Source organism: Lagenorhynchus albirostris, chromosome 6 (assembly GCF_949774975.1).
Source record: "Lagenorhynchus albirostris chromosome 6, mLagAlb1.1, whole genome shotgun sequence".
NCBI lineage: Eukaryota > Metazoa > Chordata > Mammalia > Artiodactyla > Delphinidae > Lagenorhynchus > Lagenorhynchus albirostris.
The window spans coordinates 118,753,682-118,772,843 of record NC_083100.1 but is presented as its reverse complement, the minus strand read 5'-3'; the positions used below and the strand labels follow the sequence as shown (position 1 = coordinate 118,772,843).

General features: G+C 37.8%; 1 protein-coding gene across 2 annotated transcripts in view; it reads left to right on the top strand.

The window, feature by feature from the left end:
• TUBGCP5 (tubulin gamma complex component 5) overlaps positions 1 to 19,162 on the top strand; it is a 55,623-nt gene that overhangs the window by 16,301 nt on the left and 20,160 nt on the right. For both annotated transcript variants that reach the window (XM_060153142.1, XM_060153143.1), the window contains exons 4-10: positions 5,793 to 5,889; positions 6,340 to 6,419; positions 6,820 to 6,955; positions 10,576 to 10,690; positions 16,020 to 16,109; positions 16,872 to 16,965; positions 17,464 to 17,710. In XM_060153142.1, coding sequence (XP_060009125.1) covers positions 5,793 to 5,889; positions 6,340 to 6,419; positions 6,820 to 6,955; positions 10,576 to 10,690; positions 16,020 to 16,109; positions 16,872 to 16,965; positions 17,464 to 17,710 — 859 coding nt within the window. The remainder of the gene's footprint in view (positions 1 to 5,792; positions 5,890 to 6,339; positions 6,420 to 6,819; positions 6,956 to 10,575; positions 10,691 to 16,019; positions 16,110 to 16,871; positions 16,966 to 17,463; positions 17,711 to 19,162) is intronic.

The window sequence follows — 19,162 nt, the reverse complement described above, 5'->3', positions numbered from 1 at the left end:
TAGACTTCACCTGTGAAGCCATCTGGTCCTGGACTTTTGTTCATTGGGGCTTTTTTTGATTACTGATCCAATTTAATTATTGGAAATTGATCTGTTCATATTTTCTATTTCTTCCTGATTCAGTCTTGGGAGATTGTACATTCCCAGGAATTTGTCCATTTCTTCTAGGTTGTTCATTTTATTAGGTGTACAGTTGCTCGTGGTAGTCTCTTGTGACCCTTTGTATTTCTGTGGTGTCAGTTGTAACTTCTTATTCATTTCTGATTTTATTCATTTGGGCCTTCTCTCTTTTTTCATTTTTTTTTTGATGCGTCTGATAAATTACCAAATTTGTTTATCTTTTCAAGGAACCAGCTCTTAGTTTCATTGATCTTTTCTATTATGTTTTTGTCTTTATTTCATTTACTTCTGCTGTAGAGCTTTATGATTTTCCCTTTTATTAACTTTGGGTTTTATTTGTTCTTCTTTTTCTAGTTCCTTTAGGTGTGAGGTTAGGTTGTTTATTTGAGATTTTTCTTTTTTCCTGAGTTAGGTTTGTATTACTATAAACATCCCTCTTAGAACTGCTTTTGCCATGTCCAGTAGATTTGTATCATTGTGTTTCCACTTTCATTTGTCGCCAAGTATTCTTTTATTTCCTCTTTGATTTCATCAGTGAGCCATTGGTTCTTTAGTGGCATGTTGTTTAGCCTTCATGTGGTTGTGGTTTTTGCAAATTTTTTTCTTGTAGTTGATTTCTAGTCTCTTAGCAGCATGGTCGGAAAAGATATTTGATATGATTTTAGTCCTCTTAATTTTACTGAGACTTGTTTTGTGGCCTAGTGTGTGATGTATCCTGCAGAATGTTCTATGTGCACTTGAAAGAATGTGTATTCTGCTTTTTTGGATGGAATGTCCTACATATATCTATTTAGTCCATCTGGTCTAATGTATCATTTATGCTACTGTTTCCTGATTGATTGCTGTCTGGATGATCTGTCCATTTATGTAAGTGGGCTATTAATGTCCCCTACAATTATCATGTTATTGTCAGTTTTTCCTCTATGTTTGTTATTATTTGCTTTCTGTATTTAGGTGCTCCTATGTTGGGTGCATATATATTTACAGGTATTATATATTCTTCTTGGGTTGATCCCTTGATCATTATGTAATGTACTTTGTCTCCTTTTACAGTCTTCGTTTTAAAGTCTGTTTTTGTCTGATTTAAGTATTGCTACCCCAGCTTTCATTTCCATTTGCATGGAAAACCTTTTTCCATTTCCTCACTTTCAGTCTGCCTGTGTCTTTGGATCTGAAGTGAGACTCTTAGGAGTGGCATATATATGGGTATTTTTGTATCCCTTCAGCCACTCTGTATTCTTAGATTGGAGCATTTAGTCCACTTAAATTTAAAGTAATTATTGATAGGTAAATTCTCATTGCCATTTTGTTAATTGTTTTGGGATTGTTTTTTTATTTCTTTTTTGTTCCTTCTTTTGTTCTCTTCTCTTGTGATTTGATGACTATCTTTAGTGTTATGTTTGGATTCCTTTCTCTTTTTGTGTGTGTGTATCTATTATAGGTTTTTGGTGTGTTATTACCATGAGGTTTGTATATAGCAAGCTAATATATACACGTGATTATTTTAAGTTGCTGATTTCTTAAGTTTGAACACATTTTCACAACCCTGCATTTTTCCTCTCCCCATAACATTTAATGTTTTTGACATCATGATATATCTTTTTGTTTTGTGTATCCCTTAATTTACTTATTGTGGATATAGATCATTTTACTACTTTTATCTTTTAACCTTCCTGCTAGCTTTATAAGTGGTTGATCTACTACCTTTACTGTATATTTGCCTTTACCACTGAGGCTTTTACTTTTGTAATTTTCTTATTTCTCGTTGTGACCTTTTCTTTTCCAGTTAAAGAAGTCCCTTTAACAATTTTTTTTTTTTTTTTTTTTGCGGTACGCGGGCCTCTCACTGTTATGGCCTCTCCCGTTGCGGAGCACAGGCTCCGGAAGCGCAGGCTCAGCAGCCATGGCTCACGGGCCCAGCCGCTCCGCGGCATGTGGGATCTTCCCAGAATGGGGCATGAACCCGTGTCCCCTGCATCGGCAGGCGGACTCTCAACCACTGTGCCACCAGGGAAGCCCCCTTTAACAATTCTTGAAAAGCTGGTTTGGTGGTACTGAACTCTTTAAGCTTTTGCTTGTCTGTAAAACTTTTGCTCTCTCCTTCAAATCTGAATGATAGCCTTGCTGGGTAGAGTATTGGTTGTAGGTTTGTTTCCTTCCATCAGTTTAAATGCATCATGCCACTCCCTTCTGGCCTGCAAAGTTTCTGCAGAAAAGTCAAATGATAGCCTTATGGGAATTCCTTTGTAAGTAACTTGTTTTTCCCTTGCTGCCTTTAAGATTCTCTTTTTAACTTTTTTTTTTTAATTTTGTTTATTTTTGGCTGCATTGGGTCTTCATTGCTGTGCACAGGCTTTCTCTAGTTGTGGTGAGTCGGGGCTACTCTTCATTGCAGTGCACAGGCTTCTCATTGCGGTGGCTTCTCTTGTTGTGACGCACAGGCTCTAGGCACGTGGGCCTCAGTAGTTGCGGCTTGCGAGCTCTAGAGCGCAGGCTCAGTAGTTGTGGCGAACAGGCTTAGTTGCTCCGCGGCATGTGGGATCTTCCCAGACCAGGGATTGAACCCATGTCCGCTGCATTGGCAGGCAGTTTCTTAACCACTGCGCCACCAGGGAAGTCCATCTGTCTTTAACTTTAATTTTTGCATTTTAATTACAATGTGTCTTGGTGTGGATCTCTTCGGGTTGATCTTGTTTAGAACTCTCTGTGCTTTCTGGACCTGGATGTCTGTTTCCTTTCTCCCAGGTTAAAGAATTTTGCAGCTATTATCCTTCAAATAAGTTCTCTGCCCCTTTCTCCTTCTTCTAGGGCCCCTATGATGTGAATATTAGTACTCTTGATATTGTCCCAGAAGTCTCTTAAACAGTCCTTATTTTTAATTTTTTTTGTTCAGTTTACATGATTTCCACTACAGTCAGTTCACTGATCCATTCCTCTGTATCATCTAATCTACTGTGAATTCCTTCTAGTATATTTTTTATTTCAGTTATTGTATTCTTCACCTATGTTTGGTTTTTCTTTGTATTTTTTAACTTTTTGTTATGCTTCTCATTGTGTTCAATCTTCTCCCAAGTTTGTTGAGCATCTTTACAGTCATTGCCTTGGAAACTTTACCAGGTAGATTACTTATCTCCACTTTGCTTCTTTCTTCTGGCCTTTTATTGTGTTCTATCATTTGGAACATGTTTCTCTGTCACCTCATTTTGCCTAATTCTCTGTTTTCACTTCTGTTCATTAGGTGGAATGCTTACGTTTCCCAAACTTGAACAAGTGGCCTTATATAAGAGATGCCCTATGGGGCCCAGCAGACCACTCCCCTCTGGTCACCAGAGCTATTTGTTCTGTGGGTGCCCCCTCTATGGGCTGCATGGACCCTTCTGTTGTGGTGGGCTGACTACTGTGGGTGCAGTGGTACACAGGACGGTCCTCAGCACAGTTGGCTGCCAGACTCAGCCTCAGTTAGGTCTGCCCGGATGCTGGTGGGCAATGCCGGGTCCTGGCACAGCTGGCTGCAGGACCCAGGAGGTCCTGGGGCTGGGTCTGGCCCACTGGTGGGTGGGGTTGGGTCGTGGGCACACTGGTAGACAAGGCTGGGTCTCCACATGGCTGGCAGCTGGCCTGGGGGCCCTGGAATTGTTACAGACTGGCTGGTGGACAGGTAAGCCCCCTGTGCTAATAAGCTAGAGGAGGACTCCAAAATGGTGCTTGCCCACACTAATGTCCTTGTGGTAGAACAAGCTCCCCACGATGGCTGCCAGCAGCATCTGTGTCCCCAGGATGAGACCCAGTTACCTCCTGCCTCTCTGGGAGGTTCTCCAAGATCAGCAGGTGGGTTTGACCCAGGCTCCCTTCAGATTAGTGCTTCTGCCCTGGGTCCCAGAGCATGTGAGATTTTGTGTGTGCCATTTAAGAGTGGAGTCTATATTTCCCACAGCCTTCTGGGTCACCTGAATATAAGCCCTACTAGCCTTCAAAGCCAAACATTCTGGGGGCTTGTCTTCCCAATGCAGGACCCCCATGCAGGGGAGCTCAGTAGGGGGCTCAGACCCCACACTCCTGTGAAGAACTTTTGCAGTTATAATTATCCTCCTATTTGTGGGTCACTGACCTGGGATGGGAGCATGGGTCTTGACTATACCATGTCTCCACCCCTCTTAACCATCTCATTGTGGTTCCTTCTTTGTATCTTTAGCTTCAGAAAATCTGTTCTGCTAGTCTGCAGAGCATTCTCACTGATAGTTGCTCTGTAAATAGTTGTAATTTTGGTGTGCCCGTAGGAGGAGGTGAGTGCAGGTCTTCCCAGTCTGCCATCTTGGACGGTCTCCTGTATCATCTAAATGTTAAGTTCCAGGGCCCTAACTTTTAGCAGCAGTCTTCTTTGTTCTTTAATGCTATTAGTGACTTCAGTTAAAACGTGATATTAGCTGATTGATAGGTTATGTTTTAGCCATTAATGCTAATTTTTAGTTCAGTGATTACCTCAATTAATCAGTCTTCTAGGTGTCAAGCTCCCTTACAGATGTTAGCAAAAAAAATGAACAAGGGGTAGGGGAATGGCCTCATCCAGGTCCTCTTCCCAGGACCATGTGCTGCTTTTGTGCATCACCATGCAGCTACAGGGCGGTAGTTCTGGTCCTTGGCAAAGTAGGGAGGTCTGCAAGGGCACTGTGTGTGCTCTTGCTTTTACTGTACATAGTTCTCTCCTCTTTCACTGGTAACATTCACCTGTTTCAGGTGTACAGAATTCTTCCAAAATAAGCAATCTGATGTTAGCAATTATTACTAAATAATAGATTTATATATTGGGAGTTATTTTCTTCAAGTATTTACATTTTAGACTACTCTTCTCTATGGAATGAAAATTATTTTTTTTTGTTAAAGGAATTTAACGCATTTCTAAGCAGAGAATTTGTGATATATTGCCTTATCATTCCCAGGAAAGTTTACCAAGTGTCTACTGTGTCCCTGTCATCACTGGGTGGTAGGAATACGGAATAAACAAGACATGATCATCACTACCCAAGTAGTTGTGAATAGCTATTTAATTATAATTATGATAAACACTATGAAGCTGTACATAAAGTACTATAGAACATATAATAGGGAGAGGTAACCTGAGACTTCCTTACCTTCCTTGATTTTAATTCACCTCCTCTCTCCTTTCCATGCATAGTTTATGACTATTTGCATATTTGGAGTATTTTTCATTTTTGGCAGCTTTTTTAAATGTGATTTTTAAAATACAATTTAAGTTTTAAAAAAACTTAGAAGTTGAAGAATACTAAAAGGAACTCCTGTGTACTTTTTGCTTGGGTTCACCAGTTGGTGTCCTTTGATCTGGAACATTCCTCACCCTTTCTTTTTTTGACCGTGACATTATTGAAGAGAGCAGGCTAATTATTTGGTAGCTTGTCCCTCAGTTTAGGTTTGTCTGAGATTCCTCATTATGATTCAGGTAGTGCATTATTTGACAGGTTCCTTGTCTGTACATGTTTGAACTATAAAAACAAGTTTAGAGTTTGAGATTTATTTAGGTATGATTTGTGTTTTCTTAAACCAGGAAAAAAAATTGAGGACATAACTGTCATGGGGTTATCTTTTCTTTACTCAAACTAGTTTAGAAAGCTCTTACCAACCTCAGTGATTCATATTTTTCATTTCTTGTTTTAAAGACAGATGCACATTATTCCATACTGTCACTTCTTCTATGTCTGTCTGATTCTCCTTCAAACAGCAATTATGTGGAAACACCAAGAGATAAAGAAGTGGGTATGTTACCAAATGCTTTTCATATATATAACAAATAAAAGAGAAATTGGTTTTATGACTTAATTACCAGACTTTGAGATTTTATAAAAAGTTGTAAAAAAAATCTGAAACTAAAATATTTCTGTTGTCTTAAGTGCAATTATAGTTGTAAATTTTCTTTTAAAATATGAGTTCTGACTTTGTAAGTTAAACTTTCAGTTATATAAAGAGAAAAATCACTTTTGAAGATAAAGAAATTAAATTTTTTAATGTATTAGAATGTCAACTTATTGAGTGTTTCAATATTTTTGAACTTTCATTTCCCAAGTGTATTTTATTATGAGTTTTGTTAGACTTTTTACTGTAATTTGGGGTTTTTTTCCCACATTTTTTTTTAACATCTTTATTGGGGTATAATTGCTTCCCACATATTTTTGATCAAGCTGATGAAATTCTTCTGCTGTATTTTAGAAAAGAAAGACGATTTCGACTGGGGAAAATACTTGATGGAAGGTGAAGAAATTGACCTTGGCCCAAATGTAGACACACCAGTAAGTAGCAGTGGTTTTGCTACTGAAAATATAAATACATGCCAAGTTATTTAGATGATTTTTATGGGTCCTTCTGCCCTACAGCAACTTATCTAAAACAGGAACACTCTTCACTAAATTAGAGTGGTTTATTATGGAAGTTTTATTAAGATTTTGCACCCAAACATCGGTACTAGGAAGTTGATCAGAAAATATATGTATCCCTTAAGGAGCTGTAAATCTTGGGATTTTGCCACCAAAACTAATTCCATCTTATAATAGTAACTTTCAAGATATGTAGAAAAAGGTTTTATTTGATAAAGTTTTTGCTTTTCTTCTGAAATTTTCTTGATCTTTTAGTCTAAATAGCTCCAGTTGTTAGGTGCTCTAAAGGTAAGGTGTATTGCCTTCTTTTAATCAGAATTGGTCTGAAGAAAGTGAAGATGAAGATGATCAACAGCCTTTAAGCAGAGAGGACTCTGGGATTCAGGTGGACAGGACACCATTAGAAGAACAAGATCAAAACAAAAAGCTGGGACTTCAAGTCAGCTGGAAAGGTAGTGTGTGTTCTTAGATACTGGCATCATTTTCTGATAGAAGAATTCTCTAGAAGGAAAGGCAAGCTTTGAGAATCAGTTCCATGTGGTTTAAAATATTGGTAAGCTCTGCCGTCCTTAAAAACAAACCTTTTTAAACCATTAGTAGATCTTTCTTCTGTAGTGCCTAAGAAGTAGCTCTATAGAATTAATGTTGAAAGGGCATTTACAGTGCAATTTTGGTCTTTTTTTAATATAGTTCTGAGAACTTTGTTAGTCCTAAATGGTTGTTTCTTTTCTTTTCTTTTTCTTTTTTTTTTTTGAGAAGGATTGGCTTTGCTAAAGTTAGTGACTAAATAAAAGGAAAAGATCCATACAATTTAATTTTAAATTTGAATGTCTGCTTTATCAGTTTTTAGTAAAAAAAATATGAATTGGTAGAATCCAGAAAGAGCTGGAAACAACCTTAGAGATTAGAACATCTAATCCTACTTCTCATTTTGTAGATAAAAAACAGAGGCATGGTTACAGTGTTTTTCCCACGGTCACAGCCGGGAAGCTAACCCCAGAAGCTGGGGTCTGTGACCTAGCCCTGTTCATTGTACCTGAACCTTGCCAAATGCACATAAAGTAGTTAAAGCTGATTTAGCATGCTAACGATTTTCTGCTTTCTTTTCTCTTCCCTTTCTTTTTCATTCTTGAATTGGACCTTTAGGGTAGAGTGTGGGTTAATCAGCTCGGAGCATGTGAGCAGCAGCAGCAGCCCGTGCAGGGCCTTTTGGTTTAGTTTATTTCTTCTCTTCTGCCCTTCCTGATTCTCACTCCCCTTTCCTTTTCTCTGCCAGCCCAGTGACAGGCTCCTGTTCTAATGTATTTGATATCTGTTCTCAAACATGTTGAGTTCTTGTAAAGTACATTGTTTTGGTTGGTTGTATTCCTTTTTTAAAATTACATACTGGTATTATGCTTTGTGTAAACTCTGTTCTGTTCTTCTTTTCATTTAACTCTGTTTTAATCTGTCCATGTCACTCTGTGCATATCTCTTCTGTTGCTCCTAATGGCTGAGTAGGATGCTGCAGTTTGCAGTACCTCATTTCTGTAATAGCTTCTCTTGTGGACAGGCCTGAACTGCCTTCAGCCTTTCTCCCTAATGCCATGCCCAATTATGGACCTGGTCCACAATCTCATACCTACTTGATTAGGACCCCGCCTCTGATTTGGTCTGCTGTTTTCATTTGCATTTGTCTGACTACACAGGATAAGTACTTGGGATCAGTCTTGCCCCTTCTACGATGTATCCATTGATATCCTTTGCTTGCTTTTCTTTGGAGTTTCATGTCATTCTTGCCCATCCCTATACTTCAGAGTTCTTTGTATATCTAGATAGTAATTTCTAGGTTTTAGACATTGCAATTTTCTTCCTCTAGTTAGTCACCTGTATGTTCATGGTATCCTTCAAACAGAATCTGTGATTTTTAAAGATACCTTATTGTACTCAAATCTGAATTTTTCATGGTATGGTTAGAATTTGGGCCTTGATATTTTTCTCTAAAAGAACATTCCCCTGTATTTTCCTTCTGTTTGCTTTTTTAGAGCTTGTGTTTAGCTCTTTAGTGACCACCAGATCCTCTTTTATGTATGAAGTGAGGTTAAAAGGTCCAGCTTATTTTTCTCCCATGTCATGAGCAGATTTCCCAACAGTCCATTCTTTCCACATTGCTTTGTGGTTCTAACATTATTATGTATCTATACACTTATTTATTTCTGAACATTCAGTTCTCTTCCCTGAGTGTGAGTTGTGGAGGAACAGACTTTTTATTTATATGGCTTTGTACTGTGTTTCAACACATAGAAGGCAAGTTTCCCCCTCACCTCCTTTACTCTTTTTCAAAATAGGCTTAGCTATTTGTGGGCTTTTATTCTTCTAAAGACATTTTAAAAGTTCCTTTTTAAAAATCCAGCTGGAATTTTTATTGGGATTGCATTGAATTTATAGATTTAGCTTGGGGAGATCTGACATCTTTACTATGAAAATATCTGCATTTATTCTAATTTTTTAATGTCTTACCAGATTTTGGAAATTTTCTTTGTAAAGACCTTAAGTCTTTGTTAATTTCTGTGTATGTTAATAGTTCTTATTGTGAATAGTGTCTTTTTTTGTTTTATTTATTGCTGGAGTAGGGGGACACTTGTTTTTTGTAAATTGTTCTTATATCCAGCATTCTTGCTGAACTCTCATACTGCTTATATATTGTTGATTCCATTAGGTTTTTTGCGTAGACAATCAGTATTGTTTGCAAATATTGACAGTTTTATCTCCTGCCAGTTCTTCTTTTTTTTAATAAATTTATTTATTTTATTTATTTATTTTTGGCTGTGTTGGGTCTTCGTTGCTTTGTGGGCTTTCTCTAGTTGCGACAAGCGGGGGCTACTCTTTGTTGTGGTGCGCAGGCTTCTCATTGCAGTTGCTTCTCTTGTTGCAGAGCACGGGCTGTAGGCTTGTGGCCTTCAGTAGTTGTGGCGTGTGGGCTCAGTAGTTGTGGTACACGGGCTTAGTTGCTCTGTGGCATGTAGGATCTTCCCACACCGGGGCTCAAACCCGTGTCCCCTGCATTGGCAGGCAGATTCTTAACTACTGTGCCACTAGGGAAGCCCCTCCTGCCAGTTCTTATACCTTATATCTTCTTAATGACATGTTAACCGTGTCTCTTTCCCAGCCCTCTAGTCTGCAGAGGAAGCAGTGGCAATGAGCATGGGTTTCCTGGAGTAGTTTTTAATCCCAAGAGGGTTGCCCCTGAAATTCCTTAATTAAGTGTGATAGTTTTTGGCATAGGTTCTGGATATGTGTCCTTTGTAAAATTAAGACTTTTATTCCTGTTTTTCTAGGAGTCTTTAATTATAAATAAGTATTGAACTTTATCAAGTGCTGTTCTTTATCTGTGAGATAATTCTATAATTCATCACTTTTACTCTAGTACTTTACTGATAGATTTTTTTGATAGTGAATCATCCTTGAATTCCTGAGCTAAACTTCCTTGATCATTCTGTTATTTTTTTACTATAGTATTGGATTGGGTTAGCCTTTTTTAATTGAGAATTTTTAATCTTTATTCTTCGATGAATTACTTTTTCTATCATGTCTTTATCTGGTTTGGGAAGCAGGGTTATATTGGCTTCATAAAATGTTAGACAGCTCTCCCTTTTTCTGTTTTCTACTACAATCTGTATAAGATAGCTAATCCTTCAAACCCTGCTACTAGTCCTGAGGCTTTGGGGGTACTTGGGAACATCTTAAGTTACCATTTCAATTTCTTTTATGATTATTGAATTATTCAAGTATACTGATTGTGTCTTTTTATTCATGGGTCATTTTAAAATCGAGTAATTTTTTTTTTTTTTTTTTTTTTTTTACTTTCTAGCAGTGACAATTAAATTTTGTATGTCTCTGTGTGTGTGTGTGTGTGTATGGTTTTAAGTAAATGATTATATATATAAATGTTGTTGGGTAGCTGTTATTTTAAAGACCCTTTGTCAATTGAATATTTGAATGGAATCATAAGTCCAGATTTTGTAGCAAAGCTGATCAAGTATTTTGTTGTTAACTCTTATAACTTAAATGTAAATAAATTCCCTTCCACTAGATGAGTCAGATGCCCGAAGCTGGCTGGAACAACATGTGGTCCGTCAGTACTGGACAGTCAGGTCCTCGAGGTTTCCTCATAGTTTACATTTGCACTCCAATCTAGCTGCTGTCTGGTAAGAAGCTATTTTCCATTTCATGTGTTGATAGAGGAAACTTGGATGTTTTAATATTTGGTTTTGAATTGTGACTTAAATCAAATGCTTTCTTGAACTTTTTTTTAACAGTTTTCAAAATTGAAGTATTGAATTTAACAGTGTTGTGTTAGTTTCAGGTATACAGCAAAGTGATTGTTATACATACATACATTTATATATGTGTGTGTGTGTGTATATAATCCTTTTTCAGATTGTTTTCCATTATGAGTTATTACAAGATGTTTAATATAGTTGCTTATCCTATACAGTAGGTCCTTGTTGTTTACCTGTTTTATATGTAGTAGGGTGTATATGTTAATCCCAAACTCCTAATTTATCTCTCCCCCCGTCTGCTATCCCCTTTGGTAGCAGTTTCTATTCTATGCCTATGAGTGCAATTATGTCTTATAAATAAGTTCATTTCTATCATTTTTTTAGATTCCACATATAAGTGATATCATGTGATATTTGCCTTTCACTGTCTGACTTATTTCACTTAGTATGATAATCTCTAGGTCCATCCATGTTGCTGCAAATGGCAGTGTTTCATTCTTTTTGTGGCTGAGTAATATTCCATTGTGTGTATATGTGTGTGTGTGTGTACCACATCTTCTTTATCCATTCATCTGTCCATCTTTTGATGTACATGTAGGTTGATTCCATGTCTTATCTATTGTAAATAGTGCTGCTATGAACATTGGGGCTCTGTTTTTAGTTTTTTAAGGAACCTCTGCATTGTTCTCCATAGTGGCTGCACCAATTTACATTCCCACCAGCAGGGGAGGAGGGTTCCTTTTTCTCCACATCCTCTCCAGCATTTATTATTTGTAGACTTTTTTTTTTTTTTTTGTAGAATGCGGGCCTCTCACTGTTGTGGCCTCTCCCGTTGCGGAGCACAGGCTCTGGACGCACAGGCTCAGCAGCCATGGCTCACGGGCCCAGCCGCTCTGCGGCATGTGGGATCTTCCGGGACCGGGGCACGAACCCATGTCCCCTGCATTGGCAGGCAGACTCTCAACCACTGCGCCACCAGGGAAGCCCTATTTGTAGACTTTTTAATGATGGCTATTCTGACTGGTATGAGGTGATACCTCATTGTAGTTTTGATTTGCATTTCTCCAATAATTAGTGTACTGAGCATTTTTTCATGTGCCTGTTGGCCACTTGTATGTCTTTGGAGAAGTGTCTTTAGGTTTTCTACCCATTTTTTGATTGGGTTGTTTGTTTTTTTTCAAATTAAGCTGTATGAGCTGTTTATATATTTTGGAAATTAATCCCTTGTCATTTGCATCATTTGCAAATATTTTCTCCTTGTCAGTAGGTTGTCTTTTTGATTTGCTTATGGTTTCCTTTACTGTACAAAAACTTTTGAATTTAATTAGGTCCCATTTGTTTATGTTTCTCTTTATTTCCATTACTCTAGGAGACGGATCCAAAAAAATATTGCTGCGATTTATGTCAAAGAGTTTTCTGCCTATATTTACCTCTAGGAGTTTTATAGTGTCCAGTTTTATATTTAGGTCTTTAATCCATTTTGAGTTTATTTGTGTATATGGTGTTAGAGTCTGTTCTAATTTCATTCTTTTACATGTAGCTGTCCAGTTTTCCCAGCACCAGTTATTGAAGCGACTGTTTTTCTCCATTGCATATTCTTGCCTCCTTTGTTGTAGATTAATTAACCATGAGTGTGTGGGTTTATTTCTGGGCTTTCTATCCTGTTCCATTGATCTATGTGTCTGTTTTTGTGCCAGTACCATACTGTATTAATTATTGTAATTTTGTAATATAGTCTGAAGTCAGGGAGCCTGATTCCTCCACCTTCATTTTTCTTTCTCAAGATTGTTTTGGCTATTCAAGGTCTTTTGTGTCTCCATACACATTTAAAATTTTCTTGTTCTGGTTCTGTGAAAAATGCCATTGGTAATTCGATAGGGATTGCATTCTGTAGATTGCCTTAGGTAGTATGGTCATTTTAACAGTATTGATTCTTCCAATCCAAGAATACGGTATATCTTTCCAGCTGTTTGTATCCTCTTCAGTTTCTTTCATCAGTGTCTTACAGTTTTTGGAGTACAGGTCTTTGCCTCCTTAGGTAGGTTTATTCCGAGGTATTTTATTCTTTTTGATGCAATGGTAAATGGGATTGTTTCTTTAATTTCTCTTTCTGATATTTCATTGTTAGTGTATAGAAATACAACAGATTTCTATATATTAATTTTGTATCCAGCAACTTTACTGAATTCATTGATAAGCTCTAGTTGTTTTCTGGTAGCGTCTTTAGGATTTTCTTATATATATTATCATGTCATCTGCAAACAGTGACAGTTTTACTTCTTTTCCAATTTGGATTCCTTTTATTTCTTTTTCTTCTCTGATGCTGTGCCTAGGACTTCCAAAATTATGTTGAATAAATGTGGCAAGAGTGGGCATCCTTGTCTTGTGTCTAATGTTAGAGGAAGTGCTTTTGCCTTTGAGTATGATGTTAGCTGGGCTTATCGTATATGGCCTTTATTATGTTGAGGTATGTTCCCTCCACACCGATTTTTTTTAGAGTTTTTATCATAAATGTATGTTGAATTTTGTCAAAAGCTTTTTCTGCATCTATTGAGATGGTCATGTAATTTTTATTCTTCAATTTATTAATGTGATGTATCACATTGATTTGCAAATGTTGAATCATCCTTGCATCCCTGGGATAAACCCCACTTGATCATGGTATATGATCCTTTTAATGTATTGTTCAAGTCAGTTTGCTAGTATTTTGCTGAGGACTTTTGCATCTGTGTTCATCAGTGATATTGGCCTGTAATTTTCTTTTTTTGTGATATCTTTGTCTGGTTTTGGTATCAGGGTGATGGTGGCCTCGTAGAATGAGGTCAGAAGTGTTCCTTCCTCTGCAATTTTTTGGAATAGTTTCAGAAGGATACGTGTTAACTCTTGTCTAAACGTTTGGTAGACTTCACCTGTGAAGCCGTCTGGTCCTGGACTTTTGTTCGTTGGAATTTTTTTTGATTACTGATCCAATTTAATTACTGGAAATTGATCTGTTCATATTTTCTATTTCTTCCTGATTCAGTCTTGGGAGATTGTACATTCCCAGGAATTTGTCCATTTCTTCTAGGTTGTTCATTTTATTAGGCGTACAGTTGCTCGTGGTAGTCTCTTGTGACCCTTTGTATTTCTGTGGTGTCAGTTGTAACTTCTTATTCATTTCTGATTTTATTGATTTGGGCCTTCTCTCTCTTTTTTTCTTTTTTTTTTTTTGATGAGTCTGATAAGCAAATTACCAAATTTGTTTATCTTTTCAAGGAACCAGTTCTTAGTTTCATTGATCTTTTCTATTATGTTTTTGTCTCTATTTCATTTACTTCCACTGTGGAGCTTTATGATTTTTCCTTTTACTAATTTTGGGTTTTATTTGTTCTTCTTTGAGTTAGGTTTGTATCACTATAAACATCCCTCTTAGAACTGCTTTTGCTGTGTCCAGTAGATTTGGATCGTTGTGTTTCCACTTTCATTTGTCTCCAGGTATTTTTTTATTTCCTCTTTGATTTCATCAGTGAGCTGTTGCAGACTGTGGTTTTCTTGCTTCTGGTGTCTGCCCCCTGGTGGGTAAGACTGGTCCAGGGGCGTCTTCAGGCTTCCTGCAGGAGGTACTGGTGCCTGCCCACTGATGTGTGAAGCTGGGTCTTGTCCCTCTTGTGTGCAGGGTTGTATCTGCGGGCATGTGTAGGGGTGGCTGTGGGCTCAGGAAGTCTAGGCAGCCTGTCTGCTGAGGCGAGGGGCTGTGTCCCTGCCCAGTTTGTTTCACCTGTGGCATCCCCACACTGGAGCCTAGAGCCTACTGGGTGGGACCAGGTCTTGGTGCCAAGAGGTCAGCCTCCATGAGAGCTCACACAGGTGAATGCTCCCTGATATAGCCACCACTAGTGTCTTTGTCCCCAGGATGAGTCACCAGCCATCCCCCACCTCCCCAGGAAACCCTCCAAGACCAGCAGGTAGGTCTGGCCCGGGCTTCTATCATATTGCTGCCTTTGCCCTCCGTCTCGGTGCTCATGAGATTTTGTTTGTGCCCTTAAGAGTGGAGTCTCTATTTCCTTCCATCCTGTGGAGCTCCTGCAGTCAAGCCCCCCTGGCCTTCAGAGCCAAATGCTCTGGGGGCTCCTCTTCCCGGTGCCAGACCCCCCAGACTAGGGCATGCCTCACGTGTGGGAGAACCTCTGTAATATAATTATTCTCCGGTTTGTGGGTCACCCACCTGGGGAGTATCAGATTTGATTATATCACGAGTCTGCCTCTCCTACCTGTCTTGTTGTGGTTCCTTCTTTAATATTTTCTGGTATGTTTCAGTGTTTTTTATCAGTTTTTCTTTCCACAGTTAGTTGTAATTTTTCTGTGCTCATGAGAGGATGTGAGCTTAGGGTCCTTCTACTCTGCCATCTTGGCCGCTCTCCTCAGTCACTTATTCTTCATAACACTTTGCACTTGCCACTTAACCTGTGATCAGTTCCTCATCGAACTAGCGCCATTTGCCTGATGAGCAGCAAGCCAAATGCTGAAACTCCAAGGTTTGCAGCAGAAAGGGTTTATTCACAAGGCAGCCAAGTGAGAAGGGAAAACAAATCTCAAATCTGCTTTTCCTTGAAATTTTTAACAATTCCAATTAAGCAGGGGTTTTTTTGTTGTTTGTTTGTTTGTTTGCGCTACGCGGGCCTCTCACCGTTGTGGCCTCTCCCATTGCGGAGCACAGGCTCCGGACGCGCAGGCTCAGCGGCCGTGGCTCACGGGCCCAGCCGCTCCGCGGCATGTGGGATCTTCCTGGACCGGGGTATGAACCCGTGTCCCCTGCATCGGCAGGCGGACTCTCAACCACTGCGCCACCAGGGAAGCCCTAAGCAGTTTTGTTATTTAATTATTATTTTTAAAGTGAAATTATTTAACTATAATCTGTCTTTTGATTTGTTATTTTCAAAGTGAATGGATTGGTTTATATTAGGCCATTTATTTGATTTCTGTTTTAGTGTACTTACTGCAAAAATAGTTACTATTTTTCCAAAACAACAATACATAGTTTTAAATATTTGCCTAAGTCGGCAGTAAACTTAAAATTGCTCTGAAAGTGCTTCTCTGAGAGTATTTCAGTTGACTTGTGAAAATGAATATGGGAGGAAATTTAAAGTATGTATTATGTTTATTTGCTTATCAATTACTGGTTTAATTACCACTAAATTACACATATTCTTTGAGACTTCTACTTTTACTTAATGAGAAATCTTTTCATTGACATTTGATGTTTGTTATCTAATAGGGACCAACACTTGTATACCAGTGACCCATTATATGTTCCAGATGACAGAGTTTTTGTTACTGAAACGCAGGTTATTCGGGAAACCCTGTGGTAAGACCTGTTAACCTAATTCATAGTCTAAAGACTTTATTAATGAGAAGCAGAATTTTGGTTTTCTGAAGAAAGGTGTTTGAGGGTTTTTCACATGCATATTAGAAATAGACCATTAGGTATGAACCCAAATCAGGTCCCTGTCGACACCTAAATTTGGATTGGGAGACTCAGTAAGCCCAAACTTTAGAGTCGACCATGGAGATTTTGGTATATTTACCTCTTTTCCATTTAAATACTGTCATATATGATTTAACCAAGATTAGACTATCACTTTTTAAATATCTGAATTCAAGTTAAGGTTTCTAATTTTCTGCTTACTGCTTTTTAGGCAGAGCACATCAGTGAGAGTTACCTGTGCCCTGTACCTAGGAACCAGGAATCTCAGAATTTAGACTGTGTTCATACAAAAATGAAGATGAAGAATGTAACATGTAGTGCTGTTACTACTGAGATTTCCAGTTTCTGGTTCTCTCTGCCATAAAATATAATACTGACATGCTTAAAAGTGGGAAGATCTGTTTGGACCATCATGTATGTGAGGAAATGTTTTGACAATACTGTTTTGTACTTTCTTAAAGATGGTATTGAAATAATCAGTCTTAAAGTAATCAGATAAAAAGACTGATGTCTTGTTTTCTAATTATCTGACCTCTTTGTCCTCCCTTACCCTCCCCTTCTGAATCTTTTATTAAAATTTCTTAGGCATTACTGTAGTGTATATTTTTCTAAACTTAAAGTACATTCATCTTTTTATTTCAGGTTACTTTCAGGGGTAAAAAAGCTCTTTATATTTCAGCTGATAGATGGAAAGGTAACTGTGAGGAACAACATTATAGTAACTCATTTGACAAATGTAAGTTATTTGTATTTATTGTAATTAAAATTAAATAATAAGATTTATGTAAATCATGGTTATGTAACTTTAGAACATTTTGCAAAATTAAAATTAACTATTAAATATATTTAAGTTCCAAAAGGCAAAATTAAGTGTGTATTTTTATAGTGCTTAGAGAATTCTTTTATATTGTTTGTGGTGTTCATATTTAGTTCTGATTTGTATTTTCTGTCATTCTTTATTGGGAAAGCTGTCTACTGTAATTTTTTTGCCTACAGTACATTTACCTTATATTTATGTGTTTTTAAAAAGTGTAAGCCACAGTTCTATATTTTATAAAAATTAATGCTTACACTGTTTCCTCTGAATGTAAAACTAAATACTCGTTTTACTTTGTCTTTTACTAAGCATACTGTTTAAAAAAGTCACAAAAGAAATATTTTACAGTGAGGGGATATTAATTAGAATGCCTACAGAAGACTGACTTTAAATCATTCTGGTTTGCTTCTGTTGTAGAGCTGTTTACGATCAGTGCTAGAACAAATAGCAGCATATGGCCAGGTTGTGTTTCGACTCCAGGAGTTTATTGATGAAATCATGGGGCACAGCTCTGAAAGCATGTTACCTGGAAATGGTTCCGTTCCTAAGAAGTCGACAGAAGCACCTTTTAGAACATACCAGGCTTTCATGTGGGCCCTGTACAAATACTTCATTAGTTTCAAAGAGGAACTTACAGAAATTGAGAAGTGCATCATCAATAATGGTATTTAAATATTCTTCCCTTTTATGCATAACACATGTAACTCATATTTTGAATGCCATTTAGGTTAATAATTAATATAAGATTTGAAAATTACATGGCAAATAAGTAATTCTCCTGGATACACTCATTTTTTTAAATTATTTTAAATTTGTATTTTTAAGCCATTCATATCTCTAAAAATCCAAGCAGTATAGAAAGATTTACAGTGAAATTTTTTCCTGCTGCGTTAGTTCCCCAGCCCAGAGACAACCAACTGATCTATTTCTTGTACATCCTTCCAGAAATAATTTAGACATGTGCAAGCAACATGTATTCATATACACATGCCTAGTAGTCTTTTAACTGCTCTCTTCAAATTGCTTTCTAATTTAAATTTTGAGGAATATACCATACAAGTATTTAAAGAGCCTCCTCGTTCTTTTTTACATATTGAGCATCTTATTGTATGGATGTATCATAGACCAGTCCCCTTTTGATGGACATTTGGGCTGTACCTGATCTTTTCCTGTTGGCAACAGTGCTGCAGTGATAACCACTTACATATAAGTAATTGTACACATGTGCACCAAGTTAGCTATAGCACAAATTCTTGAGAGTGGAATTGCTAAGTCAAAGAGTATGTGATGGCATATGTGATTTTAGTAGATATTGCCACATTGTTCTCTACGGAGGTACAGATAAATAACTTTACACCCTTGCCAGCAATATATATGAGTACCCGTTTGTTCCCAGTCTTGCTAGCAGTGTGTTATCAAACTTTTGGGTCTTCATCAATATGACAGGTGAAAAGGGTAACCCAGTGCATGCAGGTTTTCCCCCTTAACTTTTATTTACAACTAATGCAAAAAATAGTGCATTGAAGTCCCATGTTCCCATCACCCAGCATCCTCCAGTGTTGACACCTATAGGACGTTATCAAAACTAGGAAATTGACATTGGCATAGTACATTAACTAATCTACAGGTCTGACATGGGTTTCACCAGTTTTGCAGGGCCTTGTTTTTTTGCAAGGAGGTAAGCAGTATCTTTCTGCCGTTCTTTTACATTTTATCACATGTGTAGATCTCTATGACCACCTCCATATTTAGGGTTCAGAGCTGTGCCATCCTGACGAAGGGACTTGCTCTTGTTACCTTTAGTAGTCACCCTCTCCGCCTCCCCTCACTAAAACAGGAGCCCATTGTAGTCTGTTTTGTATTTGCCCAGAGTAGTTTTATTCTGCATTCATTTTTCATAAGTTTGGTTGAGTATCCTTCTGTATGTTTAAGAATTGCTTGAATTTCCTTTTCCATGAATTGTCACTTCCTTTATTCATTATTTTTCTGCTGAGTTGTCTTTTCCTTCTTTAGGGGGTTCTTTTTTGGGGGAAATCAGTTCCTTGTAACATGAGATTAAAACCTGCCATCCTGGGCTTCCCTGGTGGCACAGTGGTTGAGAGTCCGCCTGCCGATG